Genomic DNA, 18,422 nt, shown 5'->3' with positions numbered 1-18,422 from the left:
TTGTGTTTATCATTTAATAAACAGGTCAGTTTCTTGTTACCAACCATTATGTGTTATTCCAACACACCTAATTCAGCTGGCAAGTTGTTATCAAGACTACTAAAACCCTTTTCAACATGAGTCTGACAACTAAGTAAGGAGGCTAAATAACTTTAAACTTTAATACATGCTCAGAGAGGCCGGTATCAGTATCGGCCAGTATCGGTATCGGATCGGAAGGGCAAAACAATATCGGTATCAGATTGGAAGTGCAAAAACCTGGATCGGGACATCCCTAGTTTACATGGTGACTCTCCGAGACGACGCAAAATTTCATCTTTGCATTTATATGGTTCCGTCTCCATTCGAAAAATGTCACAATTCCGCTTGAAAACGATGTAGTATTCATGCCAGGCCCTAGGGGGCAGTGCAGATTTACAAGGCGATGGCGAATGATGCACTTTGACCTCCTTAGCCCGGAAGAGAACATGCTCGCCCACTCTAAGCTATGGCATTTTCTTTTGTTCAAAAAGGCACAAAAATGGAAATATCCAACCTATTTAAATTAAAAATATTATTTAAAAAAATTAATTAAAGCTGACATTCCACCATATTTGCTGTTTTTAATGTTTAGTAGCACCGCTGCGCACGCCCAATACGAGTACGAGTGCTGACGTTATCGGCATGGTCCCGCGCCGCGGGAGCTTTTGATATGCATGCGGAGCAAGCCACCGCAATCGAATTCTTCCACTTTGGAGGCGGGATTCCAAGGTTTGCGTCTTTGCCTTCCGTCTTCGCCGACACCATATGAACGCAAGGCCACTCTGCAACACAGTCATTGCGTCTTCGTGTTGCAGAGTCACCATGTAAACTGCCCCTTGACAACAGAATTGAATAAGGAAGAGGCCAACTGTAATGAATGAGTTTTCTTTATCCAACTATTGTTTATGAATCCAATCCAAATCCATTTTCAAAGTTCACTCTCTTGTATGGCCAATTACAGTTTGAATGGGAGATTGTGTTGAAGGAAGACTCTTAGCTGTTATAATAATGGGTTTTTGTGTCTTACGCCAACATTACAGCAGCTAAAACCGTAGGTCAATTTAGCAAAACTAAATCATTAAACAATTACTAGTATAATTAATTTTCCATTCTGAGAACATCGTGTACATATCTCAGTGCTTATATGTTGAGGCAAACAAATATTTTTTATTGTATAAATACTTAATGCACTTTACATACACCTCAAACTTTTACGTTACAAGTCCTGCTTGATAGCATATTTCTTTGTGCATGTTGCTGTGTATTGTATTTTCTTTCTAGATTGATTGTTCAGTTGGTTGCTCTGAGGCAGTAACACGCTCGAGCAAGACTTGCCTTCAAATTGTACTGTGGTACCAGTCACTTAAGACAAGTGTTTTTTCTACCTTTATTGATAGTGTGTCCTACTTACTACAGTGATTATTTGTAGTCCTCCTCCTTTCGTGATAACATTTGTCAGAATGGGAGCATATTTGGCGCCATGGGGGTGATGATCAGTGACTTTTAGTGTTTAGCCACAGGAAAAAAACATGTTTTGCCATGCAAGCTAGCCAACAGCCATTTACCTCATAGGCAGAAGGGCGAAGCTAGTTTTGAAGGAGGAAGATGCTAAAGCAAGGAAAGGCAAATAAATTTGTATAGCACAATTCAACACAAGGTAATTCAAAATGCTTTACATCAAATTAAAATCAGGAGGTGGGAAAAAGGTAGAATGAACCTGACAGGCGGGGAATGTTACGATAGCATTTTGAGCCCAGATGTAAAGGAACTAAGTAACCATTTAAGCATTCCTAAGATCTTTAGGTAATTTGTTCCATAAGTGTAGAGCATAGTAACTAATTGCCGCCTCACCCTGCTTGGCTCTTGTGGCTGGAACACACAACAAACCAGTTCTAGATGCAAGGGGTCTGGATCCTTCGCAGGGAGATCCAGCATGTATGTTGTTCTAAAGCCAATAAGTGTTTTGCAGACCAGCAGTAAGATTTTATAGTTTATCTTTTGGCTCACAGGAAGCCAATGTAGTGATTTCATGACCGGTGTATTATACCTTTAGAGTATAGAGTATTTAGAGATTGTTTGTTTTGGTTAACACCTGTAAATACATTCATTCATTCATTTTCCGAGCTGCTTATCATCACAAGGGTCTCCTGGGTGCTGAAGCCAATCCCAGGTAACTATGGGTAGTAGGCGGGGTACACCCTGTATCGGTTGCCAGCCAATCGCAGGTCACAAGGAGACAAAGACCATTCGCGCACACACTAATACAGAAGGAAAATTTAGTGTTGGATCAGCCTACCATGCATGTCTTTGGAATGTGGGGGGGGGGGGAACCGGAGTACCTGGAGAAAACCCACGCAGGCACAGGGAGAACATGCTACTCTACACAGGAATAAAACACTATTGCAATAATCCGAAATGCTAAAAATAAACAATGGAAAAGTTTTTCCATGTCTTGTTCTGGCTAAATGTTTTTTAGGGTGGCTGGTCAGGTCAAGATTTGTGTTGCTTGATTGGTAGCTGTCAATGACAATGTGCTGACGTGATTGTTGATTTTTCCTTTTTCGAGTAAAAAAAATGATCACCTCTGTCTTTCCTTCATTGAGTTGGAGAGAATTCTCGCAAATAAATGTATTGATTTTATGAATACATTTATGCAGTGAGGATAAGGAGCTGTCATCATTTGGGGAAATTGAAATGTAGAGTGTGTGTTGGCATTACGATAGAAAATCGATAGTAAACTCAAGTCACCCGTGCAATATGTCCTCTCCATAGCATCCTAGACTTGGATGTAACAGTGAAAAAATGGCAATTTTTTATAACATTATACTCAAAAAGGGAAGAGTCCCTGGTCTTGTTAAAACCATTTCTAGGCTTGAGGCACAACACAGACCAATTTCTTGTTATCATGTCACAGCTAAAACAAGAGACCCCTGCATATTTCCTCCAAGTGAAATCATGTTGTGTTTTGTGTGCCAATGAGTCACCTGGCTGTATCTTGCCAGCTGATTCAGCAAATGAGGACTTTCATCCACTTCCTTCTCCTTTGTCATCCTTGCGTCTTTTCAGTTTTCTTTTACAGACAGAATAAATTAGGGACGTCCCCGGTCCGATCACGTGATCGGAAATCAGGCCATTTTTCAGAGGATCGGAATCGGGTGAAGAGGGTTGGGTTTAAAAAAAAAAAAAAAAAAAACGTATTGTGCTGGCTAGAGTCTCCAGTGTTAAGAGCCAGTTGATATTTTACAGTACGTTACTGCAGCTCCTCCAGAACTCAGCAGCACGCCTCATCACTCAGACTCCCTCCACACACCACATCACCCCCATCCTCTGTCAACTTCACTGGCTTCCCGTCAAACAAAGAATCAATTACAAGATCCTCATCATGACCTTTAAAGCACTCCAAGGCTTGGCCCCTCCCTACCTTTGCAATCCACTCTGTTAAACAATCCACCCCCGTCCACTTTGCTCTTCCACTATCCTCCACTTTTCTGTCCCCTGTGTTTATCTCTCCACCTTTGGTTCAAAAGCGTTTAGTCACTGTGCCCCCCAGTTCCTACCCCCTGATCTTCGCAGTATATCTAACCTTTCAATTTTCAAATCCAGACTGAAAACACACCTGTTCAATCTTTCTTACCCACCATGATCCCTAGCTCTGTTATATCTTCACTTCTCTTTATTGTGTTTTTAATCTTTAATCTTTTTAATCCCTTTTTTTTGTTTTGTTTTTTGTATAATTATTGTTTTGTTCGTACTGTGATTCCATCTCTCTCGTGAAGCGTCTTTGTGTGGCTTGAAAAGCGCTCTAGAAATAAAATGTATTATTATTATCATTACCTTGTGGTCATAATTCATTGCATCTATCGTGTGACGCAGTTTGGAACACAGGCTCATTCACTTGCACAGTACAGAGCCTGTTGGTCGCGTTGACCATTTTGAGTGCTTTATGTCAACGTTCTACTTTGGAAACTGCGTCTGTAAGTATTTTACATCTATACTAACCAGTTAATATACAGTATATGTGTCTTTCTGGGGGAAAACTATATGAACGAAGTCCTGCTGTGTAGAAGCTAACCTATACTTATAGCTTGTAGCTGTCTATTTGGTATTTGTATACCGGCGTGTATTGTGCAGTTGTGTTGAATTCATGAATGTTTCTTTGGTACAGTCTCACAAACTTAAATGAATTATTCATAAAAAAACAAAAAAAGGCCAAGCCTTGTGTTTTATTGAAGGACATTCATTGTTAGCTGGCTGTCGGCAGTGCACAAGGAAACACACTGTTTTAGGTAGTACACTTATGTATTTTTTTAGGGCTAAAAAGTTATTTTAAAAAATCCAGAAATACAATGGCCTTGCTCGAAGAAACATAAATATAATCATTTTATACTCAGCAACACTCCTGGAAAAAGAGGAAGCGGAAGTAATGTAAACAGTACAATACTGTAACATGTTTGGAACTTTTTTTTTTTTTTTCGGTATCGGATTAGGACTCAGTATCGGCAGATCCTCAAAATCAGGTGACTCGGACTCGGGTGCAAAAATATGGGATCGGGACATCCCCAGTATACTGTAAATACCGGATGATGTAAATTGCCAGCCAGGCAAGCCCATGGCTTCTGCTGAAATTCAGCAGGCCGTTGCTGGAATTTAACTATCTGTTCTCCACGCAGTTAGCAAACAGCAACTTTCTGAGATGGACTAGCTGTCTGTTTCCAAGATAATATATGAGAATATGTATTTTAGGGGGGCATTGTGGGCACACTTACATTGCTAATGTAATGAAAGCCATTCATCTCAGTTTCTGGTTTTTAGAATGGAAATGTCACTTAAGTAGCTGGATGTCTAATACAGATGTTGGATGATATATTCCTTTCAAAATTGCTTGCTGTTTAAAAAATAAATGTCGTTACTCTTGGCTTGCAGAATCTTGGGTTTGATTCTCCGCCCTGATGAACTTGTCAAAGTATCCTTGAGCGAGATTCTGAGCCGCAGTTTGCTTCTGGTGATAACTGCTGGTGATGTGTCACCAATAGGTGGATGGGATGTAGTGTAAAGTGCTTTGAGGGACTTGAATGTGGAAAGGTGCTATACAAGTATAACTCTATTTAGCAACTTAAATAATTGTTGTTGATTATTTCAGATCTTTAACTTTTAAGATGACAGTAGTATAATTTCTTTCAATTCCCGGAAAAGTAGCATTTGCACATCTTGGCTTTCGAGTACATTCCTCCAGTGGTGCAAGTGAACCATGGGAACGTATTCCACACACACAACCCACCGTTGCTGGAAAAGCTATTAGATGTTCCTTTTCCTTAAAAAAGAAAGGGGTGCTGAGGGAAAGGAACCAGTAATTGAGTGGGAGCGAAAGCCGGATTCACTGTGTCCCACAGGTGATATCACTGGTTCGGAGAGTGTTGGGACCAAGAAGGATGGCCAAATGTGACATATGAAACCACAAGACATACTGTATTGGCCAGGCCAGTCTGGAGAGAGTTGAGTGAATCAGTACATTTCCATATGACAATGAAGTATTTCCACATGAGAGAGAAAAAATTATAACCATCTGACTCTTATAGACATGAAACAACTCGCTGGCAATTGCAATTTTATGAACATTTAAAGAAATCACTCTTCTTGAATATAAATTCAACTTTGGTCTTTTTGTTTTGTTTTTCTTTCAAAGAGAAATTGAAACTTTTCACCTGTGAGATACTGAATGCATTTGCTTTACGTACGTTATTCTTGTTTCTAGGCTATTGGTTGGGCCTGTTTTGTGGGGATATAATCTAGAAATATTAGAAAATGTAGAAAGTTGCTGTGGAAGACTACAGTAAGATGTAACCAAGCTGTCTCAATCACATAACCTCATATTATTCACACAGTTTCTGTGAAAATGTTGGGCTGGCAATTTTTTGAGGTGGCTGTCCAGATTCCAAATTTCAAAATAAGTGGAGTGCGTGGCAGAACACAGTAAAGTTAAGGCCAAAATTATTTATATCCGGCTAAACCCTTGGTTGGAAAAGTGTACCATCTTGTGAAAAAGTTCTGTCCAAAATTATTCAGATGTTTTCTTAATACAGGTGGATGACTTCCTTCGAAATCAATCGGGTCCTTTTGTAAATGCAATTGACTGTCCATGAATTTATTAAACACCATCAGCGTGTAGTTCACCTTTTGCCCCAAGATGACGATATTGATCGATGTTTAGCACTTTGATCGATTTGATTCGATTGTGCTTAACCAATCGATGTATCAGTTTAGATGGATGAATTATTATACCCCTAGTAGTTTGTAAATGATGATAAACAGGGTATGTACAGTAGTTCCATGTCGTCCAAACTTCCACCCATTTTACATTAAAGCATGTGTATCTTGTTGAAGCTGACTTTGGCAAAAAAAAAAAAAAAAAAAAAAAAAAAAAAAAAAGGTAAACCAACCTGGAATGGCGGCAAGTCGATCACAGCTCACATGAACAGACAGACAATTATTTACACTCACACAATAACTGAGTGGAAATTTACACTTATAGTATTCCCATCCATCCATTTAACCTTGTCAGGGTCGCAGACTGCTGAAGCCTAAGCCAGCTGCCTTCAGGCGAAAGGCAGACTACATCCTAAACTTAGTCGTAATTCAGTTTTAGGGCACACACAGAGACAGACAACCATTTGCACTCAAAATCACATCGCCACTGAATGGGAATCGTTTCCACTTTGCCTGCGCCGAAATCGGGCAAATGTACCACTGACTACCGAAAGTATTTGCCTGTACAGAAATCTGGAAAAGAAGCGGAACTCCATTATTGATCTTGAATTTAAATGTTTTGTGTGTTAGTTATTTTGTTCAACTCCTGTGCTAGGACTTTCAAGGAATGCTGTTTATGAACCATCAGTCCCACCACCACTACCACAAAATGTGATTCTTGTAGTGGTGTCATTAAAGGTCATTTACCTACTAAATACAACCTGGCTGTAAAGCTGATGGTAGTGAGCTGTAGGACCTTTCAAAGACGGCAGAAGCACAATGGCAACTTCAGCGCTATGACCCCCATCCTTTGCCGTCCCAAACACAACCTCCTCTCAGTGTGGGGCTGTAGGTACGCACTGGGAAGTGAGACAGACGGAGAAGAAGGGGGAAATAGGGGTGGATGGGGGTCAAGGGGCCCAGACACTCTGAGCTGCCCTGAGCTGTTAAGGCACCCTGCCAGGCCTTTTGTCCAGTACAACCCTCTTTCTTTCTTTTTTTTTTGGCAATCCCCAAATTGCTCCCCCCTTGCATGTTTATATACACTTTTACTACATGGATTTGTTTTTATATTTATTTAGATGTAAAATCACGTTGACGCAACAGACAGAAACATCTAACACTCTTGAGTGTTTATAGGTTTCGCACAAAATCCTTTACGTTCTAACATAGTCCTTGTCAAAAGATACAAGTAACTCACGATTTGATACTGTGATGATATGTGTCCCACGATAATGATAATATCACGATACACAATATGTATGATGTACGATATGTTGTAAGATATTTCTGAAACAACATCACAATGCACAATATCTAGGATGTTTGATATATTGTAAGAAAATTCTTCAACGATATATCCCGATACATGTGATTGAAAAGGAAAAAATTACCCTTTAAAAGGAAAACGGCTGTAATTATGCATTTATTTAATGCCACAATTTGTACAATGTCCAAAGAAACGTGAATAGGCATAGTGCCTCACTGCACTAGTGTTATAATAGTAAACACTGCATAGCTAGACAATTATTGAGCATGAACATTAATAACGTGTTTTATGTAAACCTGGACAGTGCACTGCTTTCTGGTACTGAAAAGTCAATATCAACTTAATTTTGCATTGTACCGGACTGCCTCTATAGTCATGTGAATGTAATCACTGTTGCTACTGAAACATCAGTAGCAACTTACTTGATTTGTTTTTCTGTGTTTGCATTTTCCGCCATTCTTGCATCTGTTCGTCTATTGTCTATTGTCTTCTTTTACCATCAACTCCACACCAGCCGGCCACTTTACACCTGTTTATGAGAATAGTGCCCCAAAAAAAGGACAGAAGAGATTTAAGTACTGACAATGACAACACAATGGGGTAAATCCATTATGTGTGTTGTAATAAAATATCGATACTTGCCGTCAGTCTATCGATTATTTATTGTGATAGAGAGTGCAACAATTTATTGCAATATCGATTTTTTCCCCCCAGCACTAGTTTGGATACACCTAAATCTCTACACATGTTTGTGTCTTTTGGATTTCTTTGGCTCTTCTACTAAAGTATTTTAGGTTCAATCTGCTGCATCTGAGCTTAGGCTTTGAGACGTCACACTGGGTTGCATGTATAAACATTCACTTACAAACACAGCTAACCTTGTCATATTTTACAAATGACACCCAATTTTCATAGATAAACTGTAAATTCCCTAATAATGTTAATTTAGTGTAATTTTGCTCAGCTTCCATTACAGGTTGCAATCAGTACTGACTGCATAGAAATGAACAAGTCTTACTTTTTGCGTAAAACATTAATTTTTTATTGATTTTATCTGGCATTCTAGTTTCTGAGACACATTTTTACTATTATAATTTACATGCAATAATGAGCTGGATCGTTTGATGAAATATTTGATTTACCGTATTTGTCGGACTATAAGTCGCACTTTTTTTCATAGTTTGGCTGGGGTTGCGACTTATACTCAGGAGCAACTTATGTGTGAAGTTATTAACACATTATGATATCATTTCACATGTTATTTTGGTGTTTTGGAGTGACACTGGTGGTTTGGTAAACTTGTTAGCATGTTCTTTATGCTATAGTTATCTGAATAACTCTTGATAGCTCTGGCCACGTTCGCGTTCTACCTTTGGTAATGTGTGTTCAATTGTATTATTGACTTTTTTATATTAAAATGCATGCTTTTAGTTTGTGGCGCCTTCACGCCCACGTGGGGGCACACTCGCATTCGTTTACGTGAAGAAGAGCGCTCACACGCAAGTAAAAGACTGACAGCTACGCACTCTGAGTGAGTGGTCGAGTTAGCGAGAGAGAAACATGGCTGCGAACCTACGTTCATTGCTTATGCTAGTAAAATATCTCTACAGAGGCAACGCCTGTGTGTATCATTTTTTCTGTTGTTGTTGTTGTTGTGTGTTTTCCAACCGCGATCGGACACTTAGAGCCAGTTGTGTGGTTGTTTGAACGATGTGCTAATGCTAGCAAACGCATGCTAACCGTTTGTGTCATTGCTGTAATAGCACCTAATTATCATTTATTTACGTTGATGCGAACCTGTTTGGTATCGAGGGCGAAATTGATTCAGCAAATTATACGGATGTCCAGCATCGTCATTTGGGAGTTTAGCTCGCTTTATAGCCAGGACCGAGCCGTAGCGTCCTGGTGAGGACAGTATATTCGCATTTCGTTGTTCATGCACTCTACACGTATTCAGCATGTTATTCTATATTGTATTTTTATATTAAATTGCCTTTCAAGATGACATATCTGTTCTATGTGTTGGATTTTATCAAGTTAATTTCCCCCAAAATGCGACTTATACTCCGGTGCGACTTATATATGTTTTTTTCCCTCTTCGTTGGGCATTTTATGGCTGGTGCAACTTATACTCAGGTGCCACTTGTAGTCAGAAAAATACGGTAATCATTTCGACCTGTAAGGTTTCATAGTACTGTATTGAAAACTAGTTGAAAGACAATACTGTATTTACCGTACATCTGTAACCACTGCAGAAAGTAAATGTTTGCATAAAATTTTTTAACCTACTTAATCAATGACTGCATTCACGTCTTGCTGTTATACAGTTGTGGTCAAAAGTTTACATACACTTGTGAAGAACATAATGTCATGGCTCCCTTGATTTTCCAGTTATTTCTACAACTCTGATTTTTCTCCGATAGAGTGATTGGAACAGATACAGATACTTTGTCACAAAAAACATTCATGAAGTTTGGTTCTTTTATGACTTTATTATGGGTTAACAGAAAAAGTGATCAAATCTGCTGGGTCAAAAATATACATACATGGATCTGAAAAAGCGGATCATTGACTTGAACAAGTCAGGAAAGTCACTTGGAGCCATTTCAAAGCAGCTGCAGGTCCCAAGAGCAACAGTGCAAACAATTGTTTGTAAGTATAAAGTGCATGGCACTGTTTTGTCACTGCCACGATCAGGAAGAAAACGCACACTATCACCTGCTGCTGAGAGAAAATTGGTCAGGAGGGTGAAGATTCAACCGAGAATCACCAAAAAGCAGATCTGCCAAGAATTAGAAGCTGCTGGAACACAGGTGTCAGTGTCCACAGTCAAGCGTGTTTTGCATCTCCATGGACTGAGAGGCTGCCGTGCAAGTAGGAAGCCCTTGCTCCAAAAGCGGCACCTTAAGGCTCGACTTAAGTTTGCTGCTGATCACATGGACAAAGATAAGACCTTCTGGAGGAAAGTTCTGTGGTCAGACGAAACAAAAATCGAGCTGTTTGGCCACAATGTCCAGCAATATGTTTGGAGGAGAAACCCCAAGTACACCATGCCTACCGTCAAGCACGGTGGTGGTAGTATTATGCTGTGGGGCTGTTTTGCTGCCAATGGAACTGGTGCTTTACAGAGAGTAAATGGGATAATGAAGAAGGAGGATTATCTTCAAATTCTTCAAGATAACCTAACGTCATCAGCCCGAAGATTGGGTCTTGGGCGCAGTTGGGTGTTCTAACAGGACAATGACCCAAACACACATCAAAAGTGGTAATGGAATGGCTAAATCAGGCTAGAATTAAGGTTTTCGAACGGCCTTCCCAAAGTCCTGACTTAAACCCCATTGAGAACTTGTGGACAATGCTGAAGAAACAAGTACATGTGCACTAATTCTCTCAAGAGGAGTGGTCAAAGATTCAACCAGAAGCTTGCCAGAAGCTGTGGATGGCTACCAAAAGCGCCTAATTGAAGTGAAAATGGCCAAGGGACATGTTACCAAATATTAGCGCTGCTGTATGTATAGTTTTGACCCAACAGATTTGATCACTTTTTTCTGTTCACCCATAATAAAGTCATAAAAGAACCAAACTTCATGAATGTTTTTTGTGACAAAGAAGTATCTGCTCCAATCACTCTATCAGAGAAAAATCAGAGTTGTAGAAATAACTGGAAACTCAAGAGAGCCATGACATTATGTTCTTCACAAATGTATGTAAACTTTTGACCACAACTGTACAGTACTTTCAAAATAAATGTGTTTTCTGTCCATTGGAATGGGATCGGGGGGTTTTTTGCGCTACTTTTTTGTACTTTTTGGATTCTTGAGAGCCCACAACTTTAATTCAACACCATCACAAGCACATTTCTGCATTTGTTCCCCTACCCGCCCCCTGCCTCCAAACATGCCAGCAGGTTGTTGTTTTTTATACAACATATATTATATATGTGCTTCCACTTCTTCCTCTCAGCAGCAAGTTGAAGCGTGATACTAATGCTTTACTGGCGTTCCTCGTCAGCATCTTCAATGTCCTCACAACATGAGTATGTGGAATGAAGGGCACATAGTGTGTGTCTGGACCTGTCTGTTCTTCTGGATTTCATGTTGACGGTGTTTGGCTCAGTTTGGTAGCGAGGAGAAACTTTCATGAGTTTTCACGTAGGCTGAATCTCCGATCCTGCAGCAATGTTTTGATGAGTGTTACTATTAATATTACTTGTATCACACCATTATCTTGATAAGGATTCTTGCTTTGATACAAAAACACAATATAGAAAATAATATAGTTGTGTAACAATGCACAGTACAATCTTAGTTTTGTTAGGGTTAGAGATTTCAAATTGACTGCTTTGTTTGAAAATCATTTTTGAGGCATTACACTGATCGTGTTGCTGTGTGAGCATTGGTTAAATGAATTTGACTAAATACAGTATATGATGCATCTATTGACCTTGGCTTGGAAGTGTATGACATAAAAGGGACACAAAGCGAATAAAGCAAACCGGGACAACACGGCAGCCACTAATGCCACTGCCTTTTGTGCATGTCTGTGTGAGCCCACGCAGAGTCTGGTCCAAGCAGACACCCACGCAGCAACAGGGACATAAGACGCATACCAAAGAGATCAAATCATTTCACACATCTTCACTCAATTTTTCTTGTTCAAAAAGACTAAGGAAACACCGTACATCAGAACGTGAACAATATCCGTCCCTGATTTCCAGTTTGCAGAGGTTATTTAAGAGAGGTCTTTTCATAACCACAATTTGAATTGTTGTTATTACTCAGATTAATGGTTTTATGAGAATGTTTTTCTTCCTTGTACTTTTCCTTTTTGCTAATGTATTTTCCATCTTTCCCTCTTGTCAGCAGGAGGTTTATTCAATTTGTCAACTTTTTAGCTACTTTGCATTAGTTTCACAGAGAACAATCTTTCTTCTCAAAGGTTTTAGTTAAAGATGCGCCGTAAATTTGCTGGTTGAAAATTTATAGTGAAAATGTGACAGCAAATGTTTCGTCTTGAAACACGTTTTTTTCACTGAAATAATAATATTGAAACCGAAAATTGCTCTGGCGCAAGCAAAAATCTCAATAGTGGGTACTTCTCAAGTACACACCAGCGGTGAATTCGGATGTGTTGGCGTTGTGAAAAAGCACCGGTAACATTTACTCCCCACCTTTAGATCTTGCAGCTGAAACAGCTCTACCAGGCTGTCTTTCCATCATTGGAACCTTTTCTTTTTCTCTTGTTCCTGTATGTGGGCAACCACAACCTGCCTCTCTTTGCTAATGGTGACACGACTGCATTAGGGTGCATTCAAGAGGAACAAAATGATACCTTCAATTACCATCCGGCCACAAGTGAAAGCGACAGAACACCAAAAATAATACAAATAGTGAAAATGAAGTACAAAGGGAGTGTCTTTGAACCAATAAAAGAATATTATTAGCATTTTGAAAAAACTCTTTACTGTTTAGTAAGTTAAGTTAAAGATTTTGTGTTTAATCTTATTTCATGTTGTGCATTGTTGAAATGTCAACACCAAATAAATATTATCAAATAAATATTGTTGTAATTCTAATCATTAAGAATTCAAATTAAAATATCTACAGTGCTGGCCAAAAGTATTGGCGCCCCTGTAATTCTGTCAGATAATGCTCGATTTCTCACAGAAAATGATTGCAATTACAGATGCTTTGGTAGTAATATCTTCATTTATTTTGCTTGCAATGAAAAAACACAAAAGAGAATGAAAAAAAATATATATATATAAAATATATATATATACAGTATGTATGTGTGTGTGTATGTATATATATATATATATATATATATATATATATATATATATAAATATATATATTAGGCCTGAACGATATTGGAAAAAACTATTGTTGCAATTTTTTTGAGGTTTGCAATATATTGCGATATTATATTGCGATATTATATATATATTTTTTAATCTTTTTTAAAGAAATTTTCACTAGATGACTTGAATAGCTGTTTGGAAATACTTTACTTGACACACCGTGACCACAGTGTATTCATATAATACCGTTTCATTTGTGAATGATGAAGATTGCTTTATGAAGGGATCCAGGAAGCCATGTCTGCACAAAATAGATCATTTATTGAACACAATATTTTACACTTCAACAGCAGCAAATACATTAAATGATAAATAAACAGCAGGTGCATTAGTCCCCTAAGTTTTTGACAAAATATAACAATAAATAAAAACTTCTGTAAAATAACAACAAAGTTGTAAACATATTTGAACAAAAATATTAAATATGACAAATAAAAGAGTTGTTCACAAACTATAACAATAAATAAAAACCTCAGTAAAACAACAAAGTTGTCAACATATTTGAACTTAAATATTAAATCTGACTAATAAAAGTGCAAGTGCATTAGTCCCCTGAGCTGTTTACACAAAATATTACAATATAAAACTGCAAAACGGCAAAAAAGTTGTAAAAATATTTAAACAAAAATATTAAGTGTCAAAACTTTATGTGCAGCAGTACTATATAATTATTTGAAAAATACGATTTACAATAAATTTAAATATAAAAGAAACAGAAACTCAATTGAACTTGTAAATAATTGACCTGAATAACTGCAAATAACTGATGAATAACAGAACCAAATTTCCTGCCTTCCTGATAGCGGTCACATGAATAAAAAGAAGAAAAGACATTCCTCCAGCTGTGTTATGTATTTGTCTGCATATCGTCCACCTTCCTTGCTCAGCAATTCTCAACTGGGTCTCATAGGTTTTTGGCCAAGACTACTAGTTTATCCACTATTGCAGGCTTGAGACAAGAACGTTGGCACGTAACAATGTTCCCACCTGTACTAAAAAGGCTCTGATGGGAAGGTCTTAGCAGGAATGCATAGATACCTGCGTTTTAAATGGTCCCACATGTTCGACAGATTACTTCTTGTTGATGCAACCATGGCAAGGCACTGTCGACAGGGCTGTTTTTTGTCCCTTATAGTCTTTTTCTTGCCAAAATACTTCCAAAACTCCTTTTGGAGACGGTCTTGCCTCGTTTCCTTGCTTCAACGTGTTGCTTTCTTGCTTTCACTTTGAGAACGGCCCCTCCTCCCTCCGCTCTGCTGTTCGGCCCCTCCTCCCTCCACTCCGCTGCCGCGGGGGGAGGGAGAGGAGCCGCTGACTTGCTGGAGGGAAAGAGAAGCTGTGCGCTCTCCTTCCCTCTCCTTCCTCAAAACAAACGTTTGTGGATTAAAAAAAATGAAATGAAAAAACTATCGCACGTCCTTGCAATGGGACTATTGCGCATGCGCACATCGCGATGGCGATGTTTAAACGATATATCGTTCAGGCCTAATATATATATATGTATATATATATATATATATACTCTAATTTAGAAATAAATTCTTTAAAAATCAAACAATGTAATTTTCTGGGTTTTTTTCCACATTCTGTCTCTCATGGTTGAGGTTTACCCTTGTTAACAATGACAGGCCTCTCTAATCTTTTCAAGTAGGAGAACTTGCACAATTGGTGGTTGACTAAATACTTATTTGCCCCACTGTATTACTACCAAAGCATTTGTAATTGCAATCATTTTCTGGGGGAAATTGAGCATTATCTGACAGAATTACAGGAGTGCCAATACTTTTGGCCAGCCGTGTATCTGTCTGTCTGTCTGTCTGTCTTTCTGTCTGATTATCTATTATCTATCCCCTCACATTTTTATAAAAATACACTTTTAAAAAGCATATTTAAAAGTGACGTTGCCTTCAAAATATGATTGATTTTTCATTATTCAGCTTTTGTCACTTTGATATTTTGTGTCCCCAGTCCTAAATGGTATTTTGCCACGTAATTTATAGTAATTTAACCTAAGTAATTTAATCAAGGTTTATATGCCAGTGCCCCTGTGCTGCTATGAAGTGAAACTCAGCTGATTACCATCCCTCTTAAAGACTGTGGTGAAAACAAATGCCCCACCCAGTTTCCATACACACTATACCTCAGAGAACTAGAATGAACTTTTGCACTTGAATGTATGGGTAATATGTAAAATTCTCCTGTAATTATAAACTTCCGTCTGGATATTAAGGATATTAAGATATCCTGCATATAAAATTTAGCTGACCATAGCCTTGTCCAGGTAAATAATAGAGCTCTAGTAATATTCCCAGAGAGGTGTTTTTTTAACTCGAGCAGCTCGGTTATTTGTTTGGATAGCAGGTCATACGTGGGCATGTTAGTGCATGTGAGTCTAGCTCAAAGAAAATGTAAAAACACCTTAGTACGTGGAAACAACACTTTTTGTTGTCCTATTGTGGTCTCTGGAGAGGCCCCAAACATTTGATCTTAATTTCAGTGTTCAAGACTGTAAGATGCAATGACAGGAAATCCTGTCACATGCGGTTTCATCATTTATGACATTTGATATCACACATGTGCTCTGGAGACGTGGTTTCTTCACTTAGGTCACTCATTTCCATCATAAAAAACTCGAGTGTATGCTCCATCTTCCCATTACCAGATAGATGGTATACCATGGTTTTAAAAAGTTGCTCGCTACATTTTGGTTGAATTTTCAATTACAGGACTTCTTGTTTTCAACTTTGAGTCATTGCCAACTTTTCCCCAAAATCTAACTCACTCCTACACCCTTGGAAGACTGTGCCTGAGTGACATTATATTTCTTTGTATTAATTATACATAGTTTTGGAGCCACACTCTTCCTTCTATGATGAAAACATTTAAGCTATAGAAAATTCAAAGGCTTGAGCTTTACTTAGTGCACAATGGCTTACCAAAATGACGATTCGCTGAGCTTTCTAGCTGTTGAATTCAATGGTCATATGAAGCCTCTAGCTAAGTATTTCTGTGACTGCCAATAAGCAACAAATGGGGGCACGAATCAATTCTTGCATAAGATATATGTGGTTATCGTTGTGCGGGTCGCTTTGCTCGCAGGTTATCAGTTCTAACCCCATTGTGTCAATCTCTAGGACTAAAGTACCGCTCGTTATGACCTCCATCATATTATACAACATAACAAAAGTCCTTTTTGACGTAGTGGTTTATAATTTCTGCTGCATCACTCAGCACTCATAATAACGACTGTTCTCTCATCCCTCCGTATTGCAGGTCTCTGGATGGCCGTCTGCAGGTCTCTCACAGAAAAGGCCTGCCCCATGTCATCTACTGTCGTTTGTGGCGTTGGCCCGACCTGCAGTCCCACCATGAACTGCGAGCAGTGGAGCTGTGCGAATACGCATTTCACACAAAAAAGGATGAGGTATGCGTAAATCCCTACCACTACCAGAGAGTAGAGACCCCAGGTAAGACGGTCATCCCTGTGTCAGACAATTTTGTTTTTTGTTTTGGTACTTTCTAATGTGTATGCGTGTCATACAGTCCTCCCACCTGTGCTGGTGCCCAGACACACAGAGATTCCCAGTGAATTTCCACCTCTGGATGACTACAGCCATTCAATTCCCGAAAACACCAACTTCCCTGCTGGTATTGAGCCACAAAGCAACTATATACCAGGTGATTTTCTGTCCATCTCCTACGTACATGTACAACAGTAGATGCTTGGCCTTGATGGCACGCTACTGTATATTAGGGCTGCAACAAATGATTATTTTTATGATCGATTAATCAGACGATTAATTAAACTATTAATCTTATAAATGTCACTTTTTTTCAATTGCCTTCACAATTTAACTTGGTTTAGGCATGTTGTAAGTAACAATGAAGACAAAATTGATGACTATTTCCTTTAGAAATAATATTGTACTGCAGCTTCTTGACTTAACTGAAGTTCACAACTGTTCTGTTTTAAGTACATAAAACATGTCAATGTTTTTACAGTTTTTCTCAATTTAGTATGTTTCCCAGATCAGAATTGGAATTCTCAAAACAGTTTGTGCATTTCTCAAAACACGTTGCACAAGGAGCAAAACAATGCTATACGGTGTGGAAATAATTTTTTTGAATGCCTTATCCAACCTCTGCAGGCATTTGCTTTGATATCACTGCATCCTGCATTCATGGCATTCGCGATCATACACTTGCTATCTCGATGTGGAGAAAAATTATTCAATGGGATTGAGGAATGGGGAGTATGGTGGGAGGAACTCCATTACCATTCTGTTGTGGGTTGCAAGCCATTCCTTGATTATGTTGGAGTTGTGGAAAATCGCATTGTCCCAAACTATTACAAATTTTGGCAGGTTAAAATAAGTTACGTAAAATAAGTAATGAAAATCCTTAGAAATAAGCACACACATGTTGACATATTTTGACATGTTCATCCATTTTGCATGTAAAGACCTATGCAATGAACTAGCAACTAAATGTTGTAAGTGGTGAGACTATTCAACAGAGACCCATGATAATCAATTTCTACCATCATGACAGATGCAGCTGATAATTTAGGAAACAGCAGAGAACTGTACAAATCATTTGCATGGATGTAGGAAAACATCCACAACTTGTTTAAAGAAATGAGAAACTGCTTTTTTTGATGTACACTAGTGATACAATGTTCCAAGGATTGAACACATAGTTTTGAGAATTTCAATTCTGATCTGAGAAACGTACCAAAGCAAATGAGAAAAACCGTAATAAAGGTTCTAAGTCAAAGTCTAAGCCAGGGGTGCTCATTGTTTTTTGCTCCCAAGATCTACTTTTAAAGGAGACAACGTCCTTGAGTATGAGTTATACTGCTCACACAACATAATTAACCATGTACTTTAAAAAAAAAAAAAAAAAAAAAAAAAATATATATATATATATATATATATATATATATATATATATATATATATATATATACTACTCACAGAAGCATTGCGATCAATTGGTCGATCGTGATTGATGTAATGGTCACCT

The 18,422-nt window shown here is 38.4% G+C and overlaps 1 protein-coding gene across 1 annotated transcript in view; it reads left to right on the top strand.

The window, feature by feature from the left end:
• The window catches only part of smad3a (SMAD family member 3a), a 58,595-nt gene that overhangs the window by 22,097 nt on the left and 18,076 nt on the right, over nucleotides 1–18,422 (top strand). The window contains exons 2-3 of the mRNA XM_057835317.1: nucleotides 16,671–16,864; nucleotides 16,941–17,075. Of these exons, the coding sequence (XP_057691300.1) occupies nucleotides 16,671–16,864; nucleotides 16,941–17,075 (329 nt within the window). The remainder of the gene's footprint in view (nucleotides 1–16,670; nucleotides 16,865–16,940; nucleotides 17,076–18,422) is intronic.

This window comes from Corythoichthys intestinalis, chromosome 1 (genome assembly GCF_030265065.1).
Source record: "Corythoichthys intestinalis isolate RoL2023-P3 chromosome 1, ASM3026506v1, whole genome shotgun sequence".
Classification (NCBI taxonomy): domain Eukaryota; kingdom Metazoa; phylum Chordata; class Actinopteri; order Syngnathiformes; family Syngnathidae; genus Corythoichthys; species Corythoichthys intestinalis.
Note: the sequence above shows the minus strand (reverse complement) of the source record. Positions and strands in the feature narration are given on the sequence as shown.